The sequence below is a fragment of the Camelina sativa genome, chromosome 3 (genome assembly GCF_000633955.1).
Source record: "Camelina sativa cultivar DH55 chromosome 3, Cs, whole genome shotgun sequence".
Classification (NCBI taxonomy): domain Eukaryota; kingdom Viridiplantae; phylum Streptophyta; class Magnoliopsida; order Brassicales; family Brassicaceae; genus Camelina; species Camelina sativa.
Window position 1 is genome coordinate 5,400,181 of NC_025687.1, and position 22,140 is coordinate 5,422,320.

Here is a 22,140-nt window from a genome sequence, read left to right on the forward strand (position 1 = left end):
GTTTTATACAGATGAAATCAGCCAGCCCTAGGCATGGTGTACATCTTCTTGTTTACGTCGACTCTTCAACTCACTTTCCACCACGTAATTTTAATCTTTGAACAAGATGATTCATCATGTTTCTTGCTCGTGATACTTAACGTGATGATTAATGTATGACGATGATCAACTTCTCGAAGAAGCGTACCGTGATTTCGCTAAATTCAAACCATCCAAAGTTTGTTCTACCCACTGTAACTAGTTCCAAAGTAAGTGCGGAGACTCCGGCATCCTAATTTGGTTTCAAGCAAGATTCTATTAAATTGTGATCTTTTTAGTTCTAAAATGTTTTAAAACACTACCTATCATAAAACGTTTATTTTTCTTTTAAATATAATTTAACATTACATTCAAAAAAAAAAAATGTGCTACGGCATAAGAGACCTAGAGTTGACATTTGAGAAAACTAACTAATGTGCCATGAACAGTTAATTTTCTTTCGAAATGTGCCATAATCGTTATAGTCTTTCCAAATGTGTCATAGCGATGACATGAGAGGAGAAGAGAAATATTAAATTACCCCTCGCAAAATCTGCAGTAACATAAAAAAAAATTACCCTAACCACGAAAACCGTTTCATCCTCCACTTCGTCTTCTCCCCTATTCTCTCTCATGAAAACCATGTGTTGCTCTCTTCTCTTTTAAACAAATCAACAAATCAACTTGCCCTAACTATAATTTTGTTTCCAGATTTTCGGTAGGCCGTCACTCTCTAAAAGTGGGTCTGATAGTGGTTCAACAAATCCGTCTGCTTCCGTCAACGAGAAAACGTTGGCAGATTACTCGACTGTCCCCACCTCAAGGTCTCATATGTAATTATCCTTTGAAATTTTAGTAGACAAAATCGCAGTAAGTTCCCATCACATTATGGACTTGGAATCTGAAGAAGCATTTATTGTGGACAACATAGAAGCTCAATAAACTAAACTTCAGTACACGAAATCAGTGTGTTATTATTATTGTCCACAAAGATATTGTCTATCATGAAGTGTAGAGTTCTTTTGAATTTGTCTATTTTGTATTAGATTTTGTCTATCATTATGTCTTCAGTTCAGTTAAGTCATATCTCTTGTTGTTGTCTACTGTGATATTGTCTTTCTGAAGTTATAAAAATTGGAGTAGACAAATTTGCACTCGGTTGGACCAGATATAGTATATGGAAAATCGTTTCGTCTAGACAACCTAGTAATTCAGTAAACTAAACCTTTGTTTTGTTATTATTATTGTCTACTATGATATTGTCTATCATGTGTAATTGGAATATCGTTTTTTCTTGACACCCTATAACTCAGTAGACGAACTCGTTTAAAAAAAAATTTGTCTACCATTTTAAATGTTGTCACTTTATATAAATGTGTGGACTAATTCCAATATAAATATGTTGTGTCCATGAATACGTGGACTTGTCTTAAATTTTATATGTTGTCCACAGCTTCGTGGATTTGTTTAGATATCATTACGTTGTCCACAACTTCATTACTATATATTTATCTGTTGTTCACCGATTCTCGCCCACGCTTCCCAAGAAATGCTTTTGATCCACCATCGAAAGAAATTTAATTGCAATCACAATCTAGTAAAACTGAATATGTTATGTTTGATGGATATGACATTTTTTAAAGGTGAAACAAATATGATACAATTGGAAAAAATTTAGGAAAATATAGCAATGGCAAAAATCGCTTGAGGTGATAGCAACGAATAAAAAAATGACAAAAAGGCTAAATTAAATACTATTTTTGGTATTCCACGAAAAAAACGTTTTGTCTTGTCGTTTTTCCAGTCTGGAAGATAACTAACAGATGGACTATATTTTATGGAGTATGCATAGCGTCACATCGGAAAAAAGAAAGAAATAAAAAAATGGCTCCCGCACAGAGCACAATCAAGTCACTCCACGTGGCAGTGATCGGAGCCGGAGCTGCCGGGCTCGTGGCTGCAAGAGAGTTACGCGATGAGGATCACTCCGTGGTAGTCTTCGAACGTGACTCAAAAGTCGGAGGTCTCTGGGTATACACACCTGAAAGCGAGGTTGACCCACTAAGCCTCGATCCAAATCGAACTGTAGTCCACTCGAGCGTCTACGACTCTCTCCGAACCAATCTCCCAAGAGAGTGCATGGGCTACAGAGACTTCCCTTTCGTGCCTCAACACGACGTCGAATCTAGAGACCCGAGAAGGTACCCTACTCACAAAGAAGTCTTAGCGTACCTTGAAGACTTTGCTAGGGAATTCAAACTCGTGGAGATGGTTCGATTCAATACTGAAGTGGTTCTTGTCGAGCCTGATGGTTTGAAATGGAGGGTTCAATCCAAAACTTCAGATGGGATCTCCGGTGATGAGATCTTTGATGCTGTCGTTGTTTGTAATGGACATTATACAGAACCTCGAGTTGCTCATGTTCCTGGTAATTCTAATTTATTAAAACCAGATCCAAAAGTTTGAAGTGATTTCTGTTTTCATTAACGATAAATTTGTTATTTTCAGGCATAGATTCATGGCCTGGGAAGCAGATTCATAGCCACAATTACCGTGTTCCTGACCCATTCAAAGATCAGGTTCCTACAGTTTTTAAAAATATTTTATTTTTGTTTTTGTTTTTTTGTCATCAGTATGTCGACACCTTTTGATTTTTTTTAATTCCATTATAGATTTAAAAGGAAATATTTTATTTCTTTTCTTCTCATTTTTATATTAGTAGAATCATTGTGCTTTGATGATATTCGAATTTAATATCTAGTGAATTTTTTATATTTTCTTTACGGTATGGGATGTGCAGAGCACTCCCACTGGTTAGACAGTCAGTAAAACTAATGAATATATATTATATATCTATATATTTGTCAACTAATGGATATTTATATTAATATCGTAATATTTTTGTTATTAAATTAAAATTTTAAATGATAAGTAGCAATAAACAAATTGTAACAAGACATGTAGTATTTGGAGTCCTAATGTAAAATACCTCTGGCGATGCTATTAGGTTAGTAGGAATATACGATGTAAGTAATTCAAGTAAGTTGGTGTTGAGTCTGAAATGTATAGGAGAATTCAGTTATCTGATAATGTTGGTCTGAAATCTTTGACAGGTGGTGGTAGTGATAGGAAACTTTGCGAGTGGAACTGATATCAGTAGGGACATAATGGCAGTGGCTAAAGAAGTCCATATCGCTTCTAGATCGAATCCATCTGAGACATACAAACAACTTCCTGGGTCCGACAATCTATGGCTTCACTCTATGGTTAATAACAAATAATATTTGTAGATCGTTCAGTAGAGAGAACTCTATAGACGAGTCGCTGATTCAGTTTTTTTTTTGTAGATCAAAAGTGGAAACGAAGATGGTTCGATTGTTTTTGAGAATGGTAAGGTTGTCCAAGCTGTTACCATTGTGCATTGCACCGGTTACAAATATTACTTCCCGTTTCTCAACACCAATGGCTATATTACCGTCGAGGATAACTGTGTTGGACCGCTTTACAAGCACGTGTTTCCACCTGCGCTTGCTCCCGGGCTTTCCTTCGTTGGTGTACCATGGATGGTTAAGTCTCTCTTTCAATCTACTTTTGTTGGCTTTTATTTCAGATTTTTTTTTAATATTCTCTAAACAAATTGTGTCTTTCTAATCTTAAATCAGACACTGCTATTCTTTATGTTTGAGCTCCAAAGCAAGTGGGTGGCTGCAGTTTTATCTGGTCGGATCAAGCTTCCTTCAGAAGACAAAATGATGGAAGACGTTACTGCCGATTATGCAATGCGTGATACTCACGGGCTTCCTAAGAGATACACACATAGACTTGGTGCGGGTAATGTTCAATACCTCAACTGGATAGCCGAGCAAGTTGGTGCACCGCCTGGTGAGCAGTGGAGATTTCAGGAACTTGATGGCGGCTATGTCAGACTTGCCACACGACCAGACACTTTCCGTGATAAGTGGGACGATGATCATCTCATCGTTGAGGCTTATGAGGGTTTCTTGAGACAGAAGCTAATCAAGAGTCTTCCTTCTGAGTTATTGGAATCCGGAAAATGATGATTGATTCCTTGGACAAATTATTCACATGTCTGTATGTTATTGTGTTTTTTGTGTTGTTCTTGTTGTGTAAGAATAAAAGCCTTCAAATGTTTATCATTGGATAAACACTTGAGGTTAATTCTTAAACATTTTCATTGTCTTTTATCTTTGAATGTTCGAATAAAACAAAGTTTTATACAGATGGAATTAGCCTTAAGCATTATGTACATCTTCTTGTTTACGCCATCTTTTCAACTCACTTTCCACCACGCTCTTTGCGGCTTCTGCAGATTCTGCTGACTTCTGAGCCAGATCTGTTGCGTGCTTCATCTCCTCTATCGCTTTAAGGTTTGCTGCTAACTTAGTATCCGCTTCAGTTTTTCTCGCGTTTATCTCTTCCAGTTCAGTTGCTATAGCTGCCAACTTCTTTTCGATTGCAGTCTCTGTTTCCCCTGCTCCACGTTTCAAAGATTCAAACTCTTGAATCGTAATTTTAATCTTTGAACCAGATGATTCGTCATGTTTCTTGCTCTCTTGCTTCTGAGATATCATCTTCATCTCTTCCCGGACTTTCTCTTCAGCTGATTTCGCCTCTTCGACTTCTCTTATAACAAGCTCTAGTCTCTTTTCAGCTTCCTCTGCAGCTATCATTGCGGTCTCGGTTTCTTTCTTCAAGCTCTCTATCTTTCTATTCATGTTTTCAGCTTCGTTTCTTGCTTCCATAGCTTCTGATTTCATTTGCTCCAGTTTCAAGCTCTCTTCCTTTAGAGCTTCCATCTTTTTTGCTTCCTCAATCTCTAACCTCTCTGCTTCTTTCTGCTGAAGCTCTTCACGTTCTCTTCTCAAGTCTTCTAGCTCCATCCTGAGAGAATTCACCAAGCTTCGGAGAGAGGATTCTTCATCAGCAGCTTCCTGTAGCCTCATCGTAGCCTCATTAAGCTCATTTGTAATGATTTTAACCGTGTTCATCTCAGATTCATGAGCTTTCTTCATCTCCTCCCGTAAAATATCAATCTCTGAGGTTGTCTCTATTAGTTTGGCCTCAAGAGTTCTTGACAGCTCAGGCTCATATTCTTTCCTCAAGACTAGAAGTTTCTTCTCTGCCTCCTCAACAGCAGTTCTGTAACATTCTCGTAAATCGTCTTTCTCCTTCACAATATTGGCATGTTCCTGCAGATTCTGAGCGGCTGCTAGCTTAAGCTGATGAATCGCATCTTTCATATCTGAAATCTCCTTAGAAAGCTCGTTAACCTTAGCAGAGTTGGCTTGGAGTGCACGTTGGGCTTCTGCAGCCTGGTTTAAGGCTGTGGTTTTGAAATCCATAACAGAATCAAAGCTCTGTCTGATTTTGTTGAGCTGTTGCTTTGCAGCATCAAGTTCAACGGTGGTAGAGAGATATTGTTCTCTAGCAATGTCAAGTTCATGATGGTGAGGAGGAGAGCCATGAGACTTATCATGCTCAAGCTGTTCTTCACGCTGTTGGACAGTTTCTTTGGTGTCAATAGCGGATTGCTTAGATTTGTTGACTGTCTCAAGTTTGTTTTTTAGATCCTCCATTGTCTTCTTTGCCTTTGAAAGATCAGCAAGAGCACGAGATCTAGTGCTCTCAGCGTTGTCTAGCTTTTGCTTGATCTTGATGAATTCCTTGTGGACTAGCATTAGCTGTGTTTCTTTATCGCAAACGTTCTGAAACATATCAAAAGAACATGTTTAATTTTGCCTACATAAAATCCATTACAGAAACAAATCTCTAGAAACATGATACAACCCGTTCTTAATCAGACTTTGATGATCCATCCATTAAGTTGTTATTAGATCAATTACCTCAGAGGAAAGGCGAGACCTCCTTGGAGTACTTCTTTGTCTAGATACAACTTCTCCGAACAAGCTCACCGCAGCTTTCACCGATTGGAACGGTGCTCTCGTGTCTATCTCTCCCACCTCCATCGTCCTCGGAGATTCAGGACCTTTTTGTACTCTAATGTTCACCATTATCTACTATTTTTTTTTCTGCCTCTACCTACACAAACATTTTCACACAAACCCAAGAAAACATGAATCATAGATGAAACAATATCATAATCCTCACATGATCGTCATACTATAATCCCCATTTTTGTATCATAAACTCAATAAAACTAATAACCACAATAAGAATTTTTACATGGCAAAAACCGTGAAGACATGCATAACATCAATCAATAGCGTGATAGGAAGAAATTAGATGAATCGAAAGGAGACAATGTACGTACCTTGAGTTTTTCTCTGTCTTCGTGTTCTTGTGTTTGCTTTTTTTTCTTATTGTCTTCTTCTTATATAATCTCTTTCTTCCTCTACAATAACGGGATTTTTGATTGGTTATTAATCCATTTTGTCTCTTCGATCTATTTATAGAAACTTAGTTGATGGCACGACACCTTTCCTTCTTCTGGCTGCACCCACGTCTCTCTGTCTCAAATCTCCTTTTTAAAATTTATTTTTAACTTTTTAAGAACTCATAAAAATTTAAATTTCCCCCCCAAGTTTTCATCAAACAGTTATAAGAAAAAATAACTAAAATAAAACAAATTCTGGTTACAACATATTTATCTTATATATGGACGGCTACGTGAATCTGAGCATTGTAGAGATTTTTGGGTTGATAGTGTCATAAAACATAATTAGAGGTCAAATTAGAAATATCTATAAATATAGGGGTCTATTTAATTATTATAAGTAAATATGCAACACCGCTTTCAAGGAATCTGATTAATGACAGTCCAAGTTGTTTGAATAATTGACTTCACACTATGACCAGCTTAATCCCCTCACGTGGTCGTCACGTGGCCGTGATCGGACTCGGAGCCGCCGGACTCGTAGCGGCTAGAGAGCTTCGCTGTGAAGGTCACACCGTCGTCGGTTTCGAGCGTGAGAAACATGTTGGAGGACTTTGGATGTACACGGATCGAGTCGAACTTGACTCACTTAGCGCTGACCCGGATCGAACCGTCGTCCACTCGAGCGTCTACGAATCCCTCCGCACCAATCTACCACGAGAATGTATGGGTTTCAGTGACTTTCCGTTCGTAACTAGATCCGGTGAAGGCGACCCGAGACGGTACCCGGACCACAGGGAAGTCTTGAAGTACCTTCAAGATTTCGCCAAGGAGTTCAAGATCGACGAGATGGTCAGATTCGAGACTGAGGTTTTGTGTGTGGAGCCGACGGAGAAGGATAGCCGTAAATGGAGAGTTCAGTTTAAGAGCTCAAGTGGTGTCTCCGGCGAAGAAACCTTCGACGCGGTCGTTGTTTGCAATGGTCACTACACTGAGCCTCGTATTGCTCATATTCCTGGTAAGTAATTTTGTTTGGTTTACTTAAAAAAGTGTGATTAGTATGTAATTAATGGTTGATTAGTTTCTTAATTATCTCGTTTTTTAAGTCTTTTAGGGATAGATTCATGGCCAGGAAAGCAGTTTCATAGCCACAATTATCGGATTCCAGATCAATTCAAAGATCAGGTCTTTGCAATTATATTATTTACTTAATAATCTTAGCTCCTTAAATACTTATAATTTCGTTTAAGATCTCTGCGTTGATTGTGGTTTGACATGTTTGTAGGTAGTGATAGTGATAGGTGGTCAAGCTAGTGGAAACGACATTAGCAGCGACATAGCTAGCATGGCAAAAGAAGTCCATATCTCAGCTAAAGGGGTTACATCCGAGTCGTACAGCGGTTACAACAACCTACGGCTTCATCCCCCGGTAGATAAATTATGATAAAAAAAAAAGACAGTTGAGAATATGAATATGATCTCATTTGATTTCTTAAAAATTCCTTTGATGTAGATATATCGCGCCCGCAAGGATGGTTCTGTGGTATTCAAAAACGGTAAAGTGGTTTTTGCTGATGCTATAGTTCATTGCACTGGTTACAAGTATCATTTCCCGTTTCTTAAAACCAACGGTTATGTGACTGTTGAGGATAACCGTGTTGGACCGCTCTACAAGCATGTTTTCCCACCCGCACTTGCCCCTGGGATCTCCTTTATTGGTTTACCTTTCATGGTTAGTATCATTACTACATGTTAAGATAGAAATTAGATTTTAAGAGATTTAGAATGTTTGGATAATCTTGAAATATACACTTTTATAAGAGAAGAACGTTAGGATAAATTTAGGGTCAAGTGTTTGTTCATAAGGCGGTAACGTTATTGATAATATTTGATTATCTTTGAAGCTATTCATAAGGCGGTAATTAACATTATTGAATTACATGATGGTATAATGTCTTAGATCTTCTAATAAGTGGATTGTTTATTTGATTTTGGGCTCATTACTTGGTTTGATCTTTGTTCTTTAACTTGTTATAATCCAGGGACTTCAGTTCTTTATGTTTGAAATCCAGAGCAAGTGGGTTGCTTCGGTTCTGTCGGGACGGGCTAAGCTTCCTTCAGAGGATAAAATGATGGAAGAGGCTATAGCTTTCTACGCGAAGCTTGAAGATCTGGGGATCCCTAAGAGATATACACATTTTCTAACCGATCCTCAAGGGAATCCAATGCTCGGGAAATTTAAACCGGAGGATGAAGTTGTGATCTCTCAAAGAGATTATTTCAACTGGATAGCGGAACAGTGTGGTTGCGCATCCATTGAACCTTGGAGAGAGCGACTATACAACGTCGCTATCAAGAAAGTTTTCTTTGGTGGAGATTGTTATCGCGATCGATGGGACGCTGATCAACTCATTAAAGAAGTGTACGGCGAATTCGCCAAATTGAAATCGAACCAAGATTGTTCTTCGTAGTTGTTGATCCATGGAAGATGTTTGAAACGTGACAAAGGGAACAGTTGCAGTCTGAATATTGGGAACTGTAATTTGTTTTTTTTTTTTTTTTTTTTTTGATCAAACCGGGAACAGTAATTTGTTAAGTTGAGAACTAGTGGACAAATTCATAATAAAAGTTGTAAACATGGTCAATGATTCAATGATTTTTCGTTATTTAAGGTGTTAATTACTTAAAAGCTATTTTTAATTTCCCTAGTTAAAATTAACACATATATTTTGATCAATGTAATTTACTATCTAACATATTTGACTACACTAGTCCTTTTATATTCTATCGCTCAATTTTTCCCGTTTGTACATGTAACATGCTTATTTTTGTTCTTAAATTCCAGAATTAGGGGCCTATTTTGATTATAGTGTTAAGTTTTTATTGAACGATTACCAGTTATCGAAAAATAAAAATCCAAACTTTTTTGTTTTATTACCCCAAATCATTCCAAACCAAAAGCCAAAGATACCGTAACGACATAAACACACATTTTTATAGAAAATATGAACCAAATACAATCATGTAATATAGAGAGTCACAATAAGTTTCTTCCCATTTCACTCCTCGACATCGACATCAACGTTGACTTCTTCGGGTTCACCCGGAGTCACCTTCGGTGTTTCTGTCACAACGGGTTCTTCGGGCTGCTTGGTCTCCACCGTCTCCACCACTGGTTCTTCCTCCACTGTCTTTGGTGCAACGTCAATCTCACTCGCCTATAAAATCACATAAACTGATTAAAAACATTCTTAATTGTAAAGAAAAAACTGCATCTCATTTTTTTTCTAAAGACAGACATAAATGATCTGATCGTTCACCAAATCCAAACTAGATTGATTAAAAATAAAACTAGTAATATAAAATTTATAATCTTTTGAATAAAATTTTACATTTAGAAAAAAAAAGGAAAAAAAAATAGAAACTTTACCACAAGGCTGGCGTCCAATTCAGAACCTATAATTGTTGTACTAGACATTATTGCTGAAGAAGAAAAGAGTTTGTATGTGTTATGAGATTCTTTGTTGAGTGAATATATTTGAGCAATGAGGGGGAGGTTATATATTTATAGCAGAAGCAATGTGTTGCAAAGTGATAATAATGATTGTTTTTAACAAATTTGTCAATTTAAATATTGTTAATTCTCAAATAATGAACCATTTGCAGAGGAAAGAGTCGTTTTTTTTTTGTTATATTTTTTTAACTGTGTAGACATCATTTTGCACATCATGCCACCAACTTAACTAGACCAGCTGTTGCTTTTTCTTAATAAAATTAAATGTTTATCTATCATAGATTTATATAGTAGTAGCAAATTCGTTACAAAAGAAATCTTTTAACTAAATATATTAAAATGAAAATTGCACTAGAATGAGTCTTTTTGCTTAAAGTTTATGTATATTTAACATAACACCCTATGCATGTCACATAGATGTAACTTGTAAGACAATATTACCTGCATTGCTTGTTTAATTAGACCTTATATAACGACATATTATTACTTTTTAATTCTGTTCAAATAAACATCCGCTCTTTATTTCATATATTCTCTTTTTGGTTTAAAGTCAATATGCCTCTTTACGATATTTAAAAATATATTATTATTTCAACAAAAATATTATATATATATATATATATATATATGGTTTTTTAAAAAGACAAGACTCTTTATGTAAACATTATCGATGAAGTAACTTGGACGAATGCCCAAAGAAAAAGGTACAGAAACCGTCATGAAGTTTATCCACGTTACATGCTCCCCATCGTCATTGTTAATCTTGTTTTTTAATTGTCACCCAAACCTCAATTATATTATTTGCTCCAGTGACTCTTTTTAACACTCAAAGCCGATCTTTCTTAAAAGTTGAGAGGGCTGGGAAATTGTAAGAGTTCTTATTCCACGGTAGAACACAAAAAACTTTATATACTTCCTTCGAAAAATCGAAACTTTGGATAAGATAGTTATCGGTCGTCTCATGATCAAAAACAATCCAATATAAATTTCCATTCAAAGACACATCAGTACATGTGCGGATACGTACTTCAGGTAAAGAATTTGTACACTTCCACTCATTATTTTCTAACTCGTAGATATCAGTTTTTCGTTTTCAAGCTGATACGTACATGCTTACAGATTTTCAACATTCTCCTTAGCTACTCCTTCTACGAATCATCATCAACTATCATGACTTATATCTATTTTGTCTTGAAAATATAAACACACTATATACACGTTCGTGTTGCCTTTGCAACCACCAATTTTGAAGAGAATTCAATCTGTTCCAATTTAATAGTGGTATATTTCTAAGAATATATTTACAAACTATATGTTGAAAAATGTGGCCTGATGAACAAAAATGGAAAAGGAGAATACATATAAAGAGAAAAAGAGAGCAGAAGACAACCTATACGACCAAATTTTCGCTCCAACACATGCCCATTACCAGTGTGGTCCATCAGAGAGTTAGTGGGCTGACTGACTGACTCTTGTGAATTTCCATGGGCTAGCGCTCGCGTCCTTGTTCTTAATTAAGCGCTATAATTCTTTACTACTCAATTTACGTCACTCTTATTGTTGTTGTGAATTGTATTGTATCTTACATAAATTGACAGTTTTATTTTGCCATATTTTACACCAATACTATTATGCTTTTTTTTTTGAAGATTTGTCTAACTCGGCTACGCGCATTGTCGCTTTTGGACCTAAATGTTGAAGTTATGATTTGACTAGTAAATGTTCCATTGTTTGTACACGGTTCTAAATCTTATAAGAGATAGAGGTAGAACACGGTAGAGTGTATCTCTTCTACCAATATTTCCCATGGAAGTATTACAAGCGTCATTTGGTCTTCCATTTAACAGCGAAGCTATGATAAAAAACGATGTTGAAAAATTAGAGTGAAAAAAAAAGAAGAATTAAATTACACACATTAAATTACAACTGATCTCTCCCCTTTCCCTAAATGGATCCAAACCCACCAGATTTTCTGTATTTAAACAGCCCGTAAGACAATGGAATGAACACACAAGAAAAAAAGAAAAATAAAAATTGGTTCCTCTGTCTCTCTGTTTTCAATACTCCTTACAAAAAAAGAAAATCGACTATGAGTAGAAGCCAGCTCCTCCTTGACTACTGCGGCCATTTCTGCCTCTAGTGGAGCCAGCTCATCCTTGACTACTGCGGCCATCTCTACGGGTGATTAATTCTTGGGAAATTTTGTTTAATTAATCTTATTATATAAATATTAGTTTTCAAAATTAGTGATTCATATAATCGCGATATGTGTCAAGTATATTGATATATTTTCACATATGTAAACATATTTTTTTATTTATAAAAAAATAAAAAATCCTAAAAATAAAAAGATTACCATTAATATTATTGAAAGTATATAAAATCAAAAGTAATATATTATATTACTAATTCTAATAGAAAAGTTATCTATTAAATTACTAATTTCAATAGGAAAATAAGCGCAATTAATAAGGAAAATATTTGCAATTTAAATGCAATTATTATCTATTATAATCATAGAGTAAAAATAAATTTATACAAAAAAGTGATTAAAAGTATAAAAATGTTTGATGTGTTAAAATTAGTGATTAACATAAGATATAAAAATAATAGTATAATCAAAATAAAAAATTAATGTAATTTTCTTAAGTTTTTCAATCGGTAAATGATTTCATAGCGTATTTAATATTATGTTTTTATAAACCTTGGTTTTCAAAGTTAGTAGCTCATGTAGTCGCAACATGTGTTAATTTTAACAATTAAATTTTTTGTATATTTGTAGAATAAATATTTGTAAATTATAAGAAATTATAAAATTTTAAAATTTAATAAATATAAAAGATAATTCGAGTTCTATGGTCTAGCTGTTCACATCAACCACGACATCGCACGCCATTACACCTGGACCGTAAGACTTAACCCGGCCGACCAGTACGACATCATGAAAACGGAGAAGGTGGTTGTCAGGGATGGTAATGTGTGTTGGTTCATTGTTCAGAGGCGCAAAGTCTAGTCTGATGAAGAAGACGAATATCCCTCGAGTAAAAAATTAGAATATATGAAAGATGTTATGGTTTCTCTCTAGATCCTCATTTAACTTATCGTAATTGGTGTGTTTAGTTTTATTATTAAAGCTCATGCTTGTTTTATGGAATAATTAATAAAATTATATATTTCTACCGTTAAAGAAAGGTTCCTCTATGATATCAAGCAATCTATTAAATAATTAATTGAAAAAATTAAAGTCAAATTTATGTACGACAAATTTCTGTACATAAAGGAACTATCATATCGTTCCAGTTTCTCATCGATCTTTTCCTTCTTACTAGTTCTCCTTTGAACTTATCTTCTCCGACTATTTCCTCCCGAATCCATACTTCTACGTCTATTTCTCCATCGAACTTAAACTTCTCATCTATCTTCCCATCGTTTTGGTTAAAAACGGTTTACTGTTTTGATTAACCAACCACAAACCTTATTAACTAAATTAAACCCTATTAAAACGGATTACTAACCGATTACAACCCGATTACATAACTAAACCTAATTTTAACCTAAAAATCAAAAATCCCCAAATCGATTTTTCCCCTTTCTCTCTCAACGAACCCTAAGATTTTTTTGTGATTTCTTCTTCTCGATTCTTCTCTCTTGCCGCTTGCGATGGCATTAATTCCCTTTACTACTCCGCCTATTGGATTAGATTTCGACGAAGAAGCTGAGGATCGAGATGAATTTCATATAGACAAGTTTGCAACAGATTTTACGGATGCGGAAGAATCGATTCGCCATAACGTGTACCCAGAAAGCGACGATGAGTATGAGGAACGTGCTCGTAGTGGTGCTGCGAGAAGGGGGTGTGGAATCGTTCGTGGTGATGGTTCGATGTACAAAGGGCAAAACTTCTACAATGGAATTGCTTTTAAAGAGTGTGTTCTCGACTATGCACTGGCAAGCGGATGTAACCTGAAGCAATACAGGTATGATAGGGATAGAATCGGTTTTAAGTGTGTTGGTGCTAAGGGGAAATGTATGTGGAAAGTGTATGATGCATCTCTTCAGAATGACTCGATGTTTAGGATTACACTCTACACGAACAAGCATATTTGTGTACCTAATGGAGAGTGTGAAATGTTTAAGGTCCCAGTCATAGCTAGGTTGTTTCTTGATAAGATTAGAGAAGAACCAGAATATTACATGCCTTTGAAGATGGAGCAGACAATAATGGAGAAGTGGAAGATATCAGTTACTAGGGGTCAATGTAAAGCTGCTAGGAGAAAGGATTTGGGATGGATAGAGCTTGAATATGACACTCAGTTTGAACGGCTCAAAGACTATGGGGCTGAGATATTGGAAGCAAATCAAGGTTCTGTTGTAGAGATTGATACGGTGAAGAACGATGCTGGACAAGATGTGTTTAAGCGATTCTATGTTTGCTTTGATGTTCTTTGAAGAACATGGAAAAAATCATGTAGACCACTGATAGGAGTTGATGGTTGTTTCTTGAAAGAAAAGATCAAGGGACAACTGCTGGTTGCTTTAGGGAGAGATGCTGATAATGCTATTTACCCAATAGCTTGGTGTGTTGTTCAAGTTGAGAACACAAATAAGTGGTCATGGTTTGTGAATAGGCTGAAGATTGACTTGGAATTAGGTGATGGGGATGGTTACATTATGGTGTCTGATCGACAAAAGGTATGTGTGGTTGGATATGTTTTATGTTTTGATTAAGAGTGGATCAGTTTCTAATGATGCTTTCTTTGTTTCAGGGGTTGATTAAGGCGGTTGAGTTAGAGTTACCAAAGATTGAGCATCGAAAATGTGTTAGGCACATTTATGTCAATCTAAAGAAGAATGATCCGAATAAGAAGCGGCTGAAGATACTCCTCTGGGATCTAGCTTGGTGCTACAACAGTAAAGATTACGAAGAGAGATTGGAGAGGATCCATGCATATGATAGTAACTTATATGAAGATGTGATGAAGACTAAACCAAAGACTTGGTGTAGGGCATTCCACAAGATTGACAGCTATTGTGAGGATGTTGAAAACAACTCTGTGGAGTCCTTCAATAACACAATCAACAAGTCAAGAGAGAAACCATTTGTGGCCATGTTGGAAGCTGTACGAAGGCTTGCCATGGTTCGGATTGCTAAACGGTCTGCACTATCTCATTCACACGAAGGTTAGTAACACTACATTTCTTTTAACTTTCATTTATATGTACTAAATTCAACAGTTTAATATGTTTCATATATTTTTCAGGGATATGCACTTCATATGTGAAACGTTTCTTGGCTGAAGAGCATAAGGCAGCTTCTCAATGCTTTGTATATCCCAGCACAAATGGAGCTTACGAAGTTTACCTCAGATATGACAAACACAGAGTCGATTTGAACGATAGGACTTGTACCTGCATGAAGTTTCAGATCTGTGGAATCCCCTGCGAACACGCGTATGGACTGATAATGAAGAAGACATTGGAAGCTGAAGACTACGTGTGTCATTGGTTCCGAACTTTCATGTGGAAAGAGAATTACACGGAGGGGATTGTTCCACAAAGAGGTCCACACTATTGGCCTTGCACTGGAGGTGAAAGTGTGCATCCACCACCAAGGACGGATGATGAAAAGGTAGACAAGAAGAGGAAGAAAGGTCTTCATGAGTCACCTACCAAGAAGAAACCAAAAGAAAAGAAGAGAATCATGCATTGTGGGACTTGTGGTGCAGCTGATCATAATTGTAGGTACCACCAGAAGAAGAAGAATAAGAAGAATACAACACAGGTTAGTTATCTACTTTCTAATGTGATGTTTGTTCTTAGTTTCATGAAATTGATTATGATATTTGATTAAATTTGTAGGTTGGAACTCAAGTGGAATCTACTCAAGGTTGTTTAACTCAGGAGAATTAATGTGGAGGATTAGCACAAGGCAAAGTGTTTTTATTTTGTATTATGATCTGTTTCAGAACATATGTATATGTTGTTTTGTCTTAGTAAGGTCTATGTGTCTTTTAAACCTTATTATTAAGCACTCTTTTGAACAAATTTGTATGGTCTCTTTTGAACAATTATAACATCTCTTCTTTTGAACCTTATTTTGTCTCATAAAAACCAAAGATGTCATCATATTAGCTTAACATTGAACCTTAACAACTTACAATGTCATCACATTAACTTAACTAAACCAAAGATGATAACCAACCAAATACTAAAACAATTATCATCCTATTCATCCTTGATTTGAATTCAGCTTTCACATCTTCAATCCTCTCAAATATCTCTTTCTCAAGCTCCATTTCCATCTTCTTCGCAAGCTCAATTTGCATCTTCTTCTCAACCTTCATTGTCTCTGATATGAACTCTTTCATTTTCTCCACCTCATCCAACAAAGCCTCATCAATCCACTTGAAAATGTGATTGTCATTCATAAGCTAGACCATAGACAATTGATTGTCATTATCGTTTAGAACCGAGTTAGTAATAGTGTAGACCATAAACATGATTGTCATTACCTTATTACCAGCTGCATACACACAACGAAAGTATCGTCGATTTGGGTTGTGGTCGGATTTGGAAGTTTTGGCCACAATTGCTTCTCCACACCAACATCTCTTAGGTACACCAATAACTCTTCCTCTTTCGCGGACATTTGTCGAAGAGCTCGAAGATCCAGAGACATTGCTCATTATATTGAGAGAAATCGAGAGAGGTTTTCTTTACAAATTCGATTTTAGGGTTCATAGTTCTTTTTCTCGATTTAAAATAGAAGAAGAAGAAATCGGGTCGGGTTGTATTTGTTTCCCGGGTTATAAATTGGTTTCATACCGGTTTGAGATGGTTTTCTGTCGGGTTTTGTACCAAAACCGTGTAATCCCAGTTCGATGGGGAAATAAGCGTATAAGTATGGATTCATGGGGAAATAGTCGGGGAGGATAAGTCCGAAGGAGAACTAGTAAGAAGGCAAAGATCGATGGGAAACTGGAACGATATGATAGTTCTGAGGGGGAAATAGTACGTCGGTCCGTACATAAATGCAATAGTTAATTTTGTAGAAATCGATACATTTTCTTTTAAAACTATGTTAATGGAATAATTAATAAAACTATATATTTTATTCCATTTCTTCCCTTGTGTCTGTGTTGATTTCGTAGTTATACACCTCTCTTGTGTTTTTTTCGTTTTTATGCCGCAGATATGGGATGGCTGAGGATCCTTATCAGTTCCGTTTAGCATTTGCCTATTCTCTCAGACCTTGTCACTTTGATTTAGTTTGTGGTTCCTGTTAGGCTCGACTCCTTTCTTAACAGAGGTTTCGTTCTTAGTGTTTGGTTGGTAATCTGGTTCTTGGTGTTCGTGGCGTGTGTTAACTTTGAGGAGTTTTGCTTTGCTCCTTGTTCCAGCCTTCATGATCTGTTTAAATATGATCGCCTTTTGAAGGATTCTAGTTAGATGTAATGAGACGCATCAGTCGTCGTCGTCGTCGCATTTGGGAGTTTGTTTGAGTCTCTATGAACTTCTATGAGTGCTCTTTGCTTGCCGGGTTATGATGTCTTTGTTCTCGAGAGATTGGCTCTTACCATGATAGGAGGAGGTAGGTGTTATCTACAGATTGGCCGTGGGCGGCCGTGATAAACCGCATGCGCATGTGTTTCAGAAGAAGAAGTTTCTCGGCTCTCTTGGTTCTTCCATATTTAAGGTTATTTGCCTTGTTATCTCTGCTCATTGTTTAAGGAGCCGTCCTCTTTCGATTTGGTTTCGATATTATCTGTTTGTATTTCTAGTTCAGTTTATGGTCTCCCTTCGATAGGGCTTAGTTCCAGAGATTTTCTTTTTCTTCGGCAGTTGACTTTGAGGACTTTTAGTTGTCCGCCGGCTTAAATGTCCCTCTTTTGGGCATAAGTAATTTATCCTTGGTTCCAAAACAAGCTCTAATAAAAGGGGTTATTGTTGATTTGGGCTTTTTTAGCCAAAATCTTTGAAATAGAGTATTGTTATCCATGCTTATAGATTTAGGCTTTTTTGGTGAGGCAAAAAACCTAATTTAGTTTTGGCTAGTTATTGAGATAAGAGGAAGAGAGACAGCTCAACAACTATCATCTTTCACTGCCGGCCACATGTTCCGATGTCGAAGACCTCCAGTCACCAAGTTTTCCTTAAATTGCATCAGAAACTCAATCAGTACTTGAAGAAGAAACTCTCTCTTCGATCATGAAACAAAATTCTCCATCTAGACAACTCAAATCTGAACTTAAGAGGCGAAAGCTCCATCACTTGAATTACATATAAATCCCAATTTCTTCATTCTCAAACCGAAGGAACCAAAAAATACATCAAACCACCATCATGAATCGATCAAACACAAAAAAGTAAAATCGGATACACGAAACCCCATTGATGAAAACTAAACCATAAGAAAACTAGTAATTGGTGAACCCAAGGGAAAAAAAATGAAAAGTTACTTTTCATTTTTTGTTTTGAAATTTCAAAAGGTTTTAATTTCTGAAATTTCTCATCCACATCAACAACATTTTTAACCAATCACAATCAGCATAATCATCATAGAGAGAGAGAGGCTACGACGGAGATCAAGGGGTCTTGTATTAGAGTATTACTCTGTTTTTCTTTCGATTTCCAGCGGTTGAAGTTATTCATCACAGAAGAGAGAGACAGAGGCTGCGGGCCTGCGGCAGAAAGATTGAAGAGTTTGATGTTTGCAGTTTTTAGAAGGCAATTTCGTCATTTTAATGTAAAAATAATGTCTAAATATGGAAGCATGGACAAAAAGTCCTAATTGAACAATACCTATAAAAATAAATGCTTATCTCTTAATTAACTCTTAATAAAATTNAAAAAAAAAAAAAAAAAAAAAAAAAAAAACAAAAGATTGGTTTCTGACTTTCGAGTGACACAAACTCAAAACTCGAATTATGCCCTCTCTCTTATTTTTTATTTTTTTCCTTCTTTTTCTTCTTCTTTTTAATGGCGCAATATTAAGATTATATTTTGGTCTAGCTAGCTTGGGTAATACGTGGAATATCATTTCCATTATTTTGTAGAAGACTTAACAAAGGAAAATAAAGTTGTACAGGTTAATTGTTATGTAAGAAGAGTTATTTTATCTGCCAATATTGTTTTCAATTCATTAGTAGATATATCTTTAAAAAAAAAGTTAAATAAGATGCATGATTTGTATACACTTGCATTTAAACATCATTTATAAACTTTAATAACAACAAAAGCACCATTTATAATGTGTTATTTTTTTAGAAATTAAATATAATATTTTCCTTTTTTATTATAATAATGATTTTGTGATTTGCGACTTTGCGTGTATATATTGTTGACTAAAAATGATTTATTTGATCATCGTCATGTTTGTGGAATTCAAGTTACATTACATTACGTACCCCACCATCTGCACTTTTTGAATTTAAGTTATATATTAGGAGTTTGTTATAGTGTCCACATTTGTAAGTCAGTCTTAGCCTTACTGAGCTTTCATTTTTATCAAGAACCGGACCACATGCATGAACATAGCTCTATTGAGTTTTTGAATCTTTACAAGATTCCATGCATTTCACATATGTTTGGTTGTAATCGTTTATATCATTGTACTAGAACTAGGTTTTATCCGTGTTATACCATGGGTCTATTATTTTTTTAATATAAAATGTAATTATTTTTTTTGATATAAAATGTAGTTGATTATGCATGAGTTCATTACTTAATTAATAGTATGTGAGAGAAGCACCTATTATAATGTTATGTTAGTGATATTAAAATATGACACTAATATTAACTTGATTAATATAATTTATAATGAACACATCTTGGCATATTCTTATTTTGATTCTCAATTGATATTATTAGATTGATAGTGTACATTTAAAGCTAATACAATCTTATCAAATATGTAAATGTTTATTAAACGCAAATTAGATCTATCCTAAGATATTTATTAATTTGAATTAGTTGTTATATTATAGGGATGTGATTACAGAATTTGTTCTATTAATTCTTTTTGTCAAACTCGGCCCTAAAAATTTGACATTGCAAATTAGATATTTCCTAAGTTTATAAAATGCAAATTAGATATTTCCTAAGTTACAATGAGCATTGATTGGTTGTTATATTATAGGTATGTAATTAATAACAAATCGTCCCAAAATATTCAGCATATTAAGTAGGATCCAAATAATTGAATCAGTTATAATTTTACTTAAAACCCGACCCGAAGTAGACAAAAAGTGATGGCACAAAACTGTACTTCAAATCAAATCAAATAAAATATATATTTGTTTATAAAAATTTAAATCACATAATATGATGAAAAAATCTAAATATTCTATTAACTTTATTTTTTAAATAGTAATTAAAAAACTAAATATAAAATTAAATAAAAGTGAAAGGAAAATTATATTTTAATCAAACATATTGATTTAAATTAGGTATATATATTTTAGGAAATTAATATTAGCATATAAAGAAATGATTGTGTTTGGTTGCAAGGATTGTAGAGAATTTAGTTGGGACTTATTTGGATACAAAGATTAAGAGAGGATGATACAAAAAAGTAGTTAATATTGATGTCCAAAAAAATATACACAGTTCTTGAACTATTGATGATATATATTTAAAAGTATTTAGACCTATGGGTGGAAGCAATCATTCGAATGATTCAAAACGTTTATCTTTTGTTGCGCTATTATATGCTCATCTCCTCATCACTGAAACCTGCGCTTTGTATATCAAAGTAATATATTTTACAAAAATTAGTAATTACATTTATTTTCATATCAGAATTCGTAATCTAATATATTATTTTTGTATATAATTTTATAAAATAGTAATTATAATTTTTATAATAATATAAATAAAATATTATTATAAAAAATGCACACACGAATCGAATAAAAAACGAACTTTTTCAAACTCTTAAAGTTGTTCTTCTCATGATCCAAAGGATTTGAGATCAAAATAGGCGCATATGGACGATGTCTTAACTCACTAACCATATAATATAACCAAAGAAGTTCTAATTAATTTTTCTTCGTCGCTTGATCCGAACTCTCTGAAGGAATTGGACCTATATTGGGACCATAGACACAATGACTACGGTGATTAGAATCAAAACCTATTTGAATCTTCTTGGACGTATCACCCCTCAAAATATAAATGCAAGCCTTGCCATTTTCGTCCCCACAACACATGACGAGTCTTTTTCCATAGACATTATCGATGAAGTAACTTGGATAATAATCCTTAGTAATAGGTCTTGAAACTGTCATGAACTTCATCCACACTACATTCTCCACATCCTCATTAATCTTGTTCTTTGTCACCCAAATCTCGATGTCATATGGCTTTATGAATGTATGTAACACTGATAGCCGAACCCCACTAAAAACAGAGAGGATAGGATAATTAGAAGAATCAATCTTCCACGGTAGAACGCAATATATTTTGAATATCTCTTTGGAAAAGTCGAAACTTTTGATAAGATATTCACCGGTCTCTAGGCTATAAGTAGGCCAATACATATTTCCATTCAAAGACACGTTATTATACAATGAAGTTTCCCATGTGGTGTTCTCTTCTTCGGGATCAGCTTTAATATACTTCGACGCGTTGGTTTGGAACTCGTAGATAGCAAATTTCCGATAAAGCTGAGAGGTGGTGGGTTCATTAACATTTCGCTCACAAATACTAAACCCATAGATCTTGTGACCCTTTTCGGGTCTACCACTATCGTATCCTATGCCACAAAATGTGAACCTTGCGTCCTTATGCTCGATCCTTCTACTCTTTCTTGACCACGGGTTCCAAACGACCAAACCGCAACCGCACGTTCCCACAACCACGAATTACGAAACAATAAACCATCGCAAGGCAGAAAATGGGTAGTCAAATGATCTTTCGAAAAAGGAATATCCAAGAGTAACTCACGCATCTCAATCTTTGGATCATTGTTGAAATTGATGCCTAAAGAATAAATCTTGGAATTGGTCCACAAAAGAAACTGCGGACAGATGAAAGCCAATTTTTTGTTCATGATCGTCTTCTCATTGTAGAATGCGTTCCATTGTTTGCAGACGGTTCTAAATCTTATAAGAGATAGAGGTGGAACACGGTAGAGTATCTCTTCTACCAATTCCCACGGAAGCATTACATGCGTCATTTGGTCTTTCATTTAACAACGAAGCTATAATAACAAACATAACCCAACATATATATAATAAGATGTTGAAAAATT

The 22,140-nt window shown here is 35.2% G+C and overlaps 4 protein-coding genes, 1 long non-coding RNA gene and 1 pseudogene across 5 annotated transcripts; 3 read left to right on the forward strand and 3 right to left on the reverse strand.

Moving 5' to 3' along the window:
• On the forward strand, positions 1,861–4,258 carry LOC104771010 (flavin-containing monooxygenase FMO GS-OX5-like). Its single transcript, XM_010495485.2, has 5 exons — positions 1,861–2,446; positions 2,527–2,597; positions 3,132–3,284; positions 3,366–3,584; positions 3,681–4,258. Exons 1-5 carry the CDS (start codon positions 1,903–1,905, stop codon positions 4,074–4,076), a joined length of 1,383 nt encoding a protein of 460 aa, XP_010493787.1. The 5' UTR covers positions 1,861–1,902; the 3' UTR covers positions 4,077–4,258.
• On the reverse strand, positions 4,251–6,398 carry LOC104771000 (WEB family protein At1g12150-like). Its single transcript, XM_010495473.1, has 3 exons — positions 6,311–6,398; positions 5,883–6,078; positions 4,251–5,744 (listed from the first exon to the last, which is right to left on the reverse strand). The coding sequence occupies exons 2-3, from the start codon at positions 6,048–6,050 to the stop codon at positions 4,272–4,274; spliced, it is 1,641 nt and encodes a 546-aa protein (XP_010493775.1). The 5' UTR covers positions 6,051–6,078; positions 6,311–6,398; the 3' UTR covers positions 4,251–4,271.
• Positions 6,824–9,039, forward strand: LOC104771017 (flavin-containing monooxygenase FMO GS-OX-like 1). The gene is made up of 5 exons (XM_010495496.2): positions 6,824–7,391; positions 7,488–7,558; positions 7,659–7,802; positions 7,887–8,105; positions 8,416–9,039. The coding sequence occupies exons 1-5, from the start codon at positions 6,848–6,850 to the stop codon at positions 8,842–8,844; spliced, it is 1,407 nt and encodes a 468-aa protein (XP_010493798.1). The 5' UTR covers positions 6,824–6,847; the 3' UTR covers positions 8,845–9,039.
• Positions 9,272–9,915, reverse strand: LOC104771028. The gene is made up of 2 exons (XR_764704.2): positions 9,804–9,915; positions 9,272–9,591 (listed from the first exon to the last, which is right to left on the reverse strand). It is a non-coding gene; the product is annotated as an uncharacterized LOC104771028 (long non-coding RNA).
• On the forward strand, positions 13,548–15,797 carry LOC104778687. Its single transcript, XM_010503135.1, has 5 exons — positions 13,548–14,315; positions 14,400–14,579; positions 14,654–15,068; positions 15,149–15,669; positions 15,747–15,797. The coding sequence occupies exons 1-5, from the start codon at positions 13,548–13,550 to the stop codon at positions 15,795–15,797; spliced, it is 1,935 nt and encodes a 644-aa protein (XP_010501437.1).
• On the reverse strand, positions 20,927–22,065 carry LOC104778688 (annotated as a pseudogene).

Bases quoted from the DNA above. Each gene is read 5' to 3' on its own strand.
- LOC104771017 (XM_010495496.2), top strand. From the start codon at position 6,848: ATGACCAGCTTAATCCCCTCACGTGGTCGTCACGTGGCCGTGATCGGA. The intron at 7,392-7,487 runs GTAAGTAATTTT...TAAGTCTTTTAG, and splicing joins TCGTATTGCTCATATTCCTG to GGATAGATTCATGGCCAGGA. The intron at 8,106-8,415 runs GTTAGTATCATT...GTTATAATCCAG, and splicing joins TTATTGGTTTACCTTTCATG to GGACTTCAGTTCTTTATGTT.
- LOC104771010 (XM_010495485.2), top strand. From the start codon at position 1,903: ATGGCTCCCGCACAGAGCACAATCAAGTCACTCCACGTGGCAGTGATC. The intron at 2,598-3,131 runs GTTCCTACAGTT...AATCTTTGACAG, and splicing joins CTGACCCATTCAAAGATCAG to GTGGTGGTAGTGATAGGAAA. The intron at 3,285-3,365 runs GTTAATAACAAA...TTTTTTTTGTAG, and splicing joins ATCTATGGCTTCACTCTATG to ATCAAAAGTGGAAACGAAGA.
- LOC104771000 (XM_010495473.1), bottom strand. From the start codon at position 6,050: ATGGTGAACATTAGAGTACAAAAAGGTCCTGAATCTCCGAGGACGATG. The intron at 5,745-5,882 runs GTAATTGATCTA...GATATGTTTCAG, and splicing joins GGTCTCGCCTTTCCTCTGAG to AACGTTTGCGATAAAGAAAC.
- LOC104778687 (XM_010503135.1), top strand. From the start codon at position 13,548: ATGGCATTAATTCCCTTTACTACTCCGCCTATTGGATTAGATTTCGAC. The intron at 14,316-14,399 runs GTTTGCTTTGAT...TTGAAAGAAAAG, and splicing joins ATGTGTTTAAGCGATTCTAT to ATCAAGGGACAACTGCTGGT. The intron at 15,069-15,148 runs GTTAGTAACACT...TATATTTTTCAG, and splicing joins ACTATCTCATTCACACGAAG to GGATATGCACTTCATATGTG.